This window comes from Scomber scombrus, chromosome 13, assembly GCF_963691925.1.
Source record: "Scomber scombrus chromosome 13, fScoSco1.1, whole genome shotgun sequence".
NCBI classification, from domain to species: Eukaryota; Metazoa; Chordata; class Actinopteri; order Scombriformes; family Scombridae; genus Scomber; species Scomber scombrus.
Window position 1 is genome coordinate 14,056,452 of NC_084982.1, and position 9,553 is coordinate 14,066,004.

Below are 9,553 nucleotides of genomic sequence, written 5' to 3' on the forward strand. Positions count from 1 at the left end.
CTGACATGTAGAGGGTTTCATGGCAGTGGAGTGTATTTCATGAAAAAGCGGAGTCTGCAGGGAAGGTCAAGAATACATTTAATGTATTCTAGTTTCTAATCCATATTCCTAGTTTCTAGTTCAGTAATACTGAACTAGCGCAAAGCAATATCATAAAACCCATACAACACCTGATTTGTAGCCCATCTCTGTAAGACACAGTTAAATCTATCATGTTAAAGATGAGTAAAGCAGTCTCATTAGTGTTATTTAATCAAAGTTAGCAGAAGCTGAGAAGTACTATTATGACATTGGATGCAGGGATTTAATTGTCAGTTGCAGGTATGTAAAACTTGTTAGTGGCTTCATCACAGAGCAAATTTTAGTTACATTACGGAAGTGCAGCTTTTATTAATTATGACAATTTTATGGCAGAAGGTAACTCTCTGGATCTAGTTACTCAGTAGCACCTATAGTGGGGTGTAGAGAGAAATTTCAGTCAGTCATTTTGAATCAAATAATATATATTTTTAGCAGGTGTATATGTTAGTTCTCTTACCGCAGTCATATAGGACATTTATTTTATGAAGATCTAGAGCACTTGGTCCATCTCGCTGGCCAATGGGAATGTAGGGATCAGGTTTGGGGATTATAGTTGGGCCACCGTCTTCAGAGAAGGCATACCTGCATCAAAATTAGATAAAGTATATGGTATTGTAACACCCCAGCAGAGCACAAACTATAATTATATGTTACCTGACAAAGCAGCTCACCTTCCATAATGCATGACAGAGCTGTAGTCATATGGGCTGTTGAGGTTGTTTGTAATATGTTTTCTGAAGTTATTTATATAGTCTGTAAAAAAAACCAAAAAATGAAAGACAGGTGTGAAATTGTTAATCTAAGAAAAGACTCATTTGGTGAAAAAGTACAAACAAGGTGAAGAAATAGCTTTCGGAATGTAAGAGATTAAATTATTTATCCTAACCTGGCATGATGTTTTTCCATATAATTGTGATATAGTGGTCTCGATCTGAGCGAGACTGCTCGTGTACAAAGCCAAGCGCATGCATGAACTCATGGGAAGCCACTCCTGACCACATGCACCCAGGAGTCTGCAGCGACAGAGTCTGGCTTCCTCCAGTCTGCCCCAGGAAAGACCAGCAGCTTTGAGCACAACAGAAATAATCCAATTAATTAAACTGAATTTACTACAGTGCAAAAACACCACAAAAGACTCATACATTCAAATCATGGCAGTTATCACAAGTGAAAGCCTTTGTAGGAATCATGCTTACCCATATCTAGGCTGAATATCAAGAAAGCTGGCTTCATGAGTGCGTGGAACAAATTTAATGCATGTTCCTGAGGAAATGTCTTGCATCCCAGTTTCTATGGTGATTCTGTCCATGTCGTCTGTTGTACAAAACAATTGAAAGCTGAATTAAACAAAACAGATATGAACTATGAGCATTTTTGTTACTGCAAATCTGCAGATTCATACCATAAACTGGAGAGATGATGTATGGAACATAAACAAATCCATCAACTGATTTAGGCCACAGACAGGTATTGCCAGGGCACGTTATGGCACTGCGTATATACGAGCTGGCAATATCGCCTTCTTTGAATGACATTCCTCGAGGGGCTCGCAATCCTGAGGTGAAAAAAAAACATTTTATTGAGTTCAGGGTATAGTAGTTATCTTTAATTAGTACCATTCTGTATTTTATACATCTTACTTACTGTTATTGACTTCCATGATTTTGTCCATTATATTCATTTCATCCCAATCTGGAGTTTCATCTGAATATAAATCAAACAGTGAACGATTTAATTGTCAGCCTCTGGTCTCCAAAATTAAGCAAGATGTAAAGAATAATTTATTACATGTGTGCATAAAAATATAAACAAGTTAATTTCTCCAAGAGCCCACCTGAGTATTTCCTTTTTAACCTCACTTTTCCCTCGTGTACTCCAGTAGAATTCTGCAAAACAATTGTGCATTATATATTTTGGCTGCAAAGCATTACAAGGCTAAAAGGGGTATCTGCTCTAAAATGATTTTTCTTGGTACTGACCTTAACAGGTAGAGTGTACGCCTGGGTTAGCAAGCCAAACAAAATACCCAGAAGCATCATGGTAGAAAGCATAGTTGTGGTTCAGACTGATAACACCAGTTTCAGCCTGCAGTCTTCCAACACAACAGCTAAATGAACTCGTCACCTCCACCGAATCTATATATCTACTGCTCTGTACTGATTGGGCACATTTTCTGTGATGAAGCATGATTAAAACCCCTCATCATCCAGCGTATGTAATTAACTCTAGTCCACTGCTGACCTGTAGCAGCTCTACTTATCGCATATAAGATTCAGCACTTTCAGAAATTAGACACTGAAAGGTGTTTTGCTGTTGGAGTGCTACAACCCAGCAGTTGCGATCAGCAGAATGAATAACTGTCTACCCGATCCAACAGACCATCAATTTGTCTACGACGGAGAAGGCAACCTGTGATTTTGTGATAAACAATCGGTTGATAACTATGTTGACAACAATCATTTTGTCACATAGGTAAATACATAAAAACAAAAACTTATCCATGTCCAAATATTGTTTCTAGTTTTATCAAGGGGTCAATTTAATGGGTGTTGACTGAGAGAAGAATCCCAGTGTCAGCAGTTTAGGAAAACTACAGCATTTCGTACTATAAAATGGAAACATCTGAGTTTAGGGCACCAGTTTCTTCAGTCTTCCTTCACTATACCCCTTAATTAAATATGTACGCAAGTATACACACAAGTAGGATTAAATCTTCTTCACATTCAAGTCATCTCTTACTGATTTATGAAATGCTGTAAAAATTGGGTGGACAATTGACAACTTTAAACCGAGTAATGTAATTTTTAACTGCTTTATTCTCTTTGCTACAACCAAAGTGCACCTGCTTACTCTGTCTCATGAGAAATGTCTCATTTAAACACTAAAGACTGAATGCACACAGAGGAGATACTGGTAGAAAGTTTGAATCAATCTTTATTGTAACTGTTTCCATGGTTTTATTTGACTGCATCGGCTTTGAGTGCACTCCTGTTTCACCTCAGTTCAGACTGGTCAGTTATCGTCCTTGCCACCTGAGAAGAGAAGAATAACATCTCTAACAGTATTTGCACATTCAAAAGTAAGTTTTGCAGTCTGGCAAATCAAATAACAGTTACTTGTTAAATAATAACTGTCTGTGATTTCAGAATGTTTGGTACCAACCACATTTATAAAGCCTGTTGATTTTCAACTTATCGATGTGGCTGAGAGACAATGCTTGGCCCAGCTTTATGTCCTTGCTGTTCTTAGGAACGATAGTAGGCTTCCCATCCTGAGAGTAGGCATACCTAAACATATTCATATTATATATTACAATATAATACGTTAAACACATTACAAGATATCTAGCGATCAACACCAAATTATTACTTACATTCCAAAGTGCATGATTGAGCCATAGTCATATGGTAGGTTCAAATTGTCAGTCTTGAATTTCTCAAAGTTCCTGAAACGATCTGTTGGAAATTGGAAAACACTTATAATTATTAATTGTCAGCATTCATTTGGATTATTGTTGTTTGTATAAAACATAAAGCATCTCTCAACTTTGTTTCAAACCTGCTATACAAATGCAGTTAATTCTAAATATTTTTTAATCTAAAATTTCTGGAGATCTCACTCTCCAATGCCAGCCTCTTTCCCGCCCCTTTGAAATTACCCCTCCAAATGTTTGGCCACATGACGGTGACATATTTGTCCCGGTCGACGCGTGACTGCTCATGCACAAAGCCCAGGGCATGCATGAACTCGTGGGAAATCACTCCAATTCCGAAGCAGCTGGGGCTCTCGAGAGACACAGTCTGTCTTCCACCACGCGCACCAAGGTAGGACCAACACCTGGATTAACATGCACACACAGACACAGTTTAATTAAAATAACTTCCAGATTAGGAGGAAAGCAAAGATTAAATAATTACTGACTGAAAAAACACTTCTTGGACTTTAAACAATGTATCCATTTCAATTGTTCTCATTTTTCTAAAATGTGCTGCTGCTGCTCAAACTGAAATGAAAATCAAAATATTCCACATCCCTCCAACTTTTCAAACAAGTCATATTTAAAATCAGGTCTATTACATGATGGAGTTAAACTCTCCAAGCAACAGCTCTCACCCAGACTTCTGCTGGATGTCGATGTAGTCTCGCTGGTGTGTCTGGGGAACAAACCGCACACACGTATCTTTCTCTATGTTCTCCATTCCTTTCTTTATCATCTTTGTCTCGATCTCAGCTGTTCATTTGTTTAAACAGATTGGACAGGGTACATAGAATTTGTAAATAATCAAATAACACAATGATGAATCTCACAAAGTATCAGACTATAATATATCACAACTATTTCCATATTGACGTACAGTATTCAGGTGACATTTTGTATGCAATGTAGACATGTCCATCCACAGACTTAGGCCAGACGCAGGTGCGTGCAAAGCAGACTTTGGAGCGCCTTCCAGTAGACACAGCGATGTCTCCCTCTCTGAGATTGGTAGAACCATCTATGACTTGTGACCCTAAGACAGAAATCAGGGGACATTAAATTGTTCTAGACAGAGCAACAGGACCTCATTTGTTACAGTATGTTGTGCAAGCTGCAAAAGAATTAAATCAAGCAAAAAAATGTGTGAAACTTACCTTGGAACGCATTAGCTTTAATAATTTCATCCATTGCCGTCCCATCTCCACGCTTTTCATGCTCTTAAAAAGAAGAGGTGTAAATCAGGTGTGTCTGTTTCTACTAGAGACACAAATTAACATTTCAAGCAAGTCCAAATTTACCTTTATAACCCCTGGGGCCCCATCTTGAGCTGAACAGAAATTTCTGCAAAAAAAAGAAGAAGAAGAAAACACAAAAAAGACAGTTGTTTGTTATTCTGTTGAATTTAAAATCGCAGACTCTCTCCGGTCCCATGTGTATTTACCTGAGCATGCACGACTGAGAGACAGGTGGATACCACGCATATGAGGATAATCCGCTCCATCTTTGCCAGTCAGATGTGTCCTCAGTGTTGCCATTTTACCTGCACTAACAACTAGCTTTATATGTGTTCCCAGTCACTGTCCTGAGATAATACCCATGATTATCTCAGGTAAATTACAGCATCGCTGTTATTTGTTTATGAGTGAGTTTAATCCCCAAATTAGTTAGATTGTTTCATAAACAACAACTCCTACAGTAAGATAATGTGAGGTCTCACTGTGTGTAATAATAGTTCCAGTCCAATGACCAGCTTTAAATGAAATGGTTTAATGTTTGGCACAGGTTGAGGGCAATTTTAAGGGCTTTAGACGTCTTATACATTTACCAGGAGTGCTGTTTTGTTTCTACTGAAGCTCAGCTTACTAAAAGTTGATATGTTACGTTGTGTTACTTATTTCAGATAAGCACCAATCTTGCACTATATGCGTTCATACTGTTTTCATGTTGTCAAAGTAAAGAAAAATACTACCGCCCGAACAGGGACTTGAACCCTGGACCCTCAGATTAAAAGTCTGATGCTCTACCGACTGAGCTATCCGGGCTCTGCTGAAAACTCAAGTAGAGCCTATTATAAATCATATACAGGCTTGCCTGAGCGAGACGAGCTGGAAGCGCGGAAAGGAGTGCAGAGTCTTAAAATGCCAACATAGCCTTCGGTTTTGTGAATTATTACGATATCGAAAAACCTAGGCGTGCAGAATAAATGTGAATGATCTGTTAGGTCTGGGCGGCTCTGGACTGAGTTAAGTGTGAAAGATACAAATAAATATTGGACTGAGATGAGATCGCGTCGTAAAGGGAAAGCTAAAGCAAAAAGAGTCAAGATAGTGGATGACAGGAATGAAAATGAGAGGGTTGTGCACAGAAAAATGGATGAAGACGGTTTGAAGGTTTTAATTAGATTTAAGGAAGGACATGCAGCTATATCTCGTTAGAGAAACAATGGAGAGATCGAGAAAGTGCTTAGTGATCGAAGTCTTCTGATAACAAAAGTGAGGAGCAGAGAGGTAAGGTCTTAAACTAAAGAGCTGCAAAAAAGAAAAAGTTGGAGCATGGACCAACTGTAAGGGGAATGATATATGAAATTCCTATTAATGAGATTCTGCAAAAGTTAAAGGATAGTTTCAGAGGAGGGAAGATATCAAATCTGAGAAGTTGAAAACTTGGAGACAGAGTGAAAGGGTAGACTCTTCCCAAGTAAATATCAATTGGTTACATGAAATATAATGTGAGATTATACATTCCCCCCGCCTCTGAGATTTTATAAATGACAGAAATATGGTCACACTGCAGCTTATTGTAAGGAGAGGCAGATGTGGTCAAACTAAATGAAAACTTGACAACTAATAGCCTACAGAGAAAGACTGCAAAGCAAACTACTGTAGAGAGATCAGGATGGAAAAAGAAAAAAGTTAGTGCCTTAGTGGACAGCAGAGTGCAAACAAGCAATACAAAGTCATAATAAAGCATTTAAAGAGTTTGAAAGATCTATGAACTTTAATACTTGTATACAATATAAAAGAGAGCAGTTAAAGGTAAGGAAAATAATTACAGAAGTTAAAAGGAATTATTGGAAGAAATATTGTGAAACCATAGGGAGAAGCATGCCTATTAATGAAGTACATGGGGGCAATTAAAAAGATGAGTGGAGCAAAAAGCGATTGGAGTTATCCAGTACTCAACTATGAAAGGATGTTGGCTGTTAGTGATCAAGAGAAGGCTAATATGATGGTTTAAGTGCCAGCTAAAAATCATACTAATGAGTATCTTACAGAAGATGATAAAGAGGAGAAGGAAAAAAACAAAGAGACAGCATCAAAACTGTTTACAGAGTAGGCCTAATGTAGAACAGGAAGACAGTTTGAATTTGCCTTTTTCACTCAGTGAACTAAAGAGACCAATAAATAGGCTAAGGCAAAAGTTACATCTCCGGGAAAAAACTAAATAAGTTATGCAATGTTGAAACATCTTAATGACAATGCATTATGAACTATATAATAGGATATGATAGGAAGGTAAGATACCAAATAGTTGGAAATTAGCAGTCATCAATCCAATTAGGCAACCAGGGAAAGACTCAGTTATAGCAACAAATTATAGACCAATAGCTTTAACATCTCATTTAGGTAAGATCATGGGAAAAATTGTAGTTGAATAAGCTATTAATTGAATAACAGACCTTATTATCTATATATCAAAGTGGTTTCAGGAAAGGGAGGCCTATAATGGATCCAGTTATTCATTTACAGTCAGAAATTAGAAAAGCACAAGCTAACAAAGAAACAATGGCTGCTGCCATCTTTGATGTGTAGAAAGCTTATGATTTGTTGTGGAAAGAAGGTGTATGAATTCAACTTAAGAAACTAGGAATTGAAGCAGGGCAAAAATCTATCACATGTTGTTAAAAGTTTGCAAAATGCCAATTGTAAACTAAAATCATGGTCTTGAAGTTAAGGATTTAGTCTTTCTGTGGAGAAGACAAACTTGTTATTGTTTACTTAAAGGATTACAGATTAATTTGAGTTTAATTGATATGGTAAAAGTTTAGAAAGAGCAAATGTTGTTTTTAAAAATTTGGTTTGATTCAAGGGTATTTACAAATATTTACAGATGGTTTTAAATAGTCAGAAACAGGTAATTCAGTAGCAGCATTTGTTGTGAAAAAGGTAGCAAGATGATCAGATGATCTATCTCTTTTTTTCCCTGCAGAATTTATAGCAAAAATCATGGCATTACAGTGGGTAGAAGAAGTCAAGCCAGTAAGGGTAATAGTATGTACAGATTCTCTTCCAGCTTTAAAAAGTTTACAAACTGGTATTTCAAGTGGGATACATAGTCTTATCTGTGAAATATTAATAATGATTTATAGAATTAAGAAATTAGGAATACATGTTAGATTTGTTTGGGTACCTGCCCATGTGGAAACAAACTTGAGGATAAATATACAAAACGAGCCCAAACATCAGAAGTCATCGTAGTTAAAACAAATATGGGTAAGACAGAAGTCAAATCAATAATAAAAAAGGAAATCAAGGAAGTGTTGCAAGAACAGGGGAGTAATGGAAATAAAGTTTTCCATTAGTTGTAAAAATGACAGGAGGTGGGAGACAATCTTTACAAGGTTAAGAGTAGGGCATACTAGATAAAACAAAACATTATTTATTGTGGGAAAATATGAAAGTGGGAGGTGAAATGCAAAAAGTATTAAAACAAGGGGAGGAAAATGAAAAAGAAATATAGAGAGGGCAGGAGAAGTGTCCAGTATCAGATATGTTTTTGAGTTTTTGAGAGCAACAGGATTTGATCAAATGATTTGACGTTTTGTATGTTTGTTTGTTTTATTTTGTATTAATGAAATATTAATCTGTAAACCATTGCAGTGATCATTGCCGACCAATTGGTGGCGGTTATGCACGTATATAGTCTGCTACCGCCGTATGAAGACAAAGAGGAAGAAGAAGACCGAGCGAGACGATACATTTGTAAAGTTGAATTAAAACACACTACAATGACCGCATTTTCTAGACTTATACAATACCAAAACACCAAGGTAAGTTTACTATAACCTGTAGTTGACTGTTAAATAAGCCCAATTAAATAAGTTGGATCACTTTTATCTTCTTTGTTGCTTCTTTGTCAATTTAAATTGCAAATTAACTTGCCAATTAATATTAATATAACACTCTTGGGGCTCTTTTACATTAAAGCTACAGTATGGGTTTGTTTGTTAGCTCTGTTAAATAGCGTTAAGCTAAGTAACGATGTGTTCACTTAATTAATTTACAGGAGCGAGTCAACCAGCTGCAGCATGCTATTGAAGAAATCAAGCTGAAACTGGTAGAAGTCCAGCAGGAAAGATTGCGTGCAGAGAAGGAGAAAACTAACTGGTAGGCCTACTGTTATTAACGCTGGTGTGAAAGTCTCAAAGGACGATTTCACACTTTTTTTTTAACAAAATCAGGTGCCCAATTGAACACTGAAACAGGATTTTCTTGCTGTTATCATTCCCCCTGTTCATAGTGGCCATTAGAAGATCCATTCATAAAACGCTTACAGTGATGGAGGACAAAATCCACATGGCTCCTTCTCAACCACCCAAATTGTTCAAATAAAGTAATGTTACAGTCTTTTAAGTGCCACCGTCCCTCTTTTGTAACTATACTTCCACCACAGCTCAATACAGAAATGCTGTGTGAGGAAACACAAAGAGAGAATTTGATTTCAAGTTTGTATCTGACTTTTCCGGCAAAAAATCAGTTATTCACATGAAAGTATTCTTAAGTATTGCCATTTTGTGTAGGTTTATTTATGTATTTATTTCTGCACAATTGGACCCAAAATTTAAGGAAAGTAAAGGTTCAATCTAAAAATCAATCTCAATACGGGTGCTATGAGGTTCCATCCACAAAGCATTAATCAGTGCTGATGGGAAACCGTTGTCCCAGGTGGTAGTTGCGTTGGATCAGAGCAGTTTGTTCAAATATATAAGCTTAT

General features: G+C 36.9%; 2 protein-coding genes and 1 non-coding gene across 3 annotated transcripts; all 3 read right to left on the reverse strand.

The window, feature by feature from the left end:
- Window positions 1-509: 509 nt before the first annotated feature.
- hce2l1 (high choriolytic enzyme 2-like 1) lies at window positions 510-2,132 on the reverse strand. Its single transcript, XM_062431290.1, has 8 exons — window positions 2,061-2,132; window positions 1,916-1,967; window positions 1,726-1,785; window positions 1,484-1,636; window positions 1,278-1,395; window positions 968-1,146; window positions 753-834; window positions 510-663 (listed from the first exon to the last, which is right to left on the reverse strand). Exons 1-8 carry the CDS (start codon window positions 2,130-2,132, stop codon window positions 510-512), a joined length of 870 nt encoding a protein of 289 aa, XP_062287274.1.
- A 961-nt stretch (window positions 2,133-3,093) lies between these two features.
- hce2l2 (high choriolytic enzyme 2-like 2) lies at window positions 3,094-5,060 on the reverse strand. The gene is made up of 9 exons (XM_062431291.1): window positions 5,001-5,060; window positions 4,858-4,900; window positions 4,714-4,776; window positions 4,437-4,592; window positions 4,195-4,312; window positions 3,740-3,918; window positions 3,455-3,536; window positions 3,244-3,368; window positions 3,094-3,113 (listed from the first exon to the last, which is right to left on the reverse strand). The coding sequence occupies exons 1-9, from the start codon at window positions 5,058-5,060 to the stop codon at window positions 3,094-3,096; spliced, it is 846 nt and encodes a 281-aa protein (XP_062287275.1).
- A 468-nt stretch (window positions 5,061-5,528) lies between these two features.
- On the reverse strand, window positions 5,529-5,601 carry trnak-uuu (transfer RNA lysine (anticodon UUU)). Its single transcript has one exon. It is a non-coding gene; the product is annotated as a tRNA-Lys (tRNA).
- Window positions 5,602-9,553: the final 3,952 nt, after the last annotated feature.

Coding starts and splice junctions, on each gene's coding strand:
- hce2l1 (XM_062431290.1), bottom strand. CDS start 2,132: ATGCTTTCTACCATGATGCTTCTGGGTATTTTGTTTGGCTTGCTAACC. Junction 1,786..1,915: donor GTTAAAAAGGAAATACTCAG/GTGGGCTCTTGG, acceptor ATTTATATTCAG/ATGAAACTCCAGATTGGGAT. Junction 1,637..1,725: donor AATCATGGAAGTCAATAACA/GTAAGTAAGATG, acceptor TTTTCACCTCAG/GATTGCGAGCCCCTCGAGGA.
- hce2l2 (XM_062431291.1), bottom strand. CDS start 5,060: ATGGAGCGGATTATCCTCATATGCGTGGTATCCACCTGTCTCTCAGTC. Junction 4,777..4,857: donor GGGCCCCAGGGGTTATAAAG/GTAAATTTGGAC, acceptor CTTCTTTTTAAG/AGCATGAAAAGCGTGGAGAT. Junction 4,593..4,713: donor TAAAGCTAATGCGTTCCAAG/GTAAGTTTCACA, acceptor TTTCTGTCTTAG/GGTCACAAGTCATAGATGGT.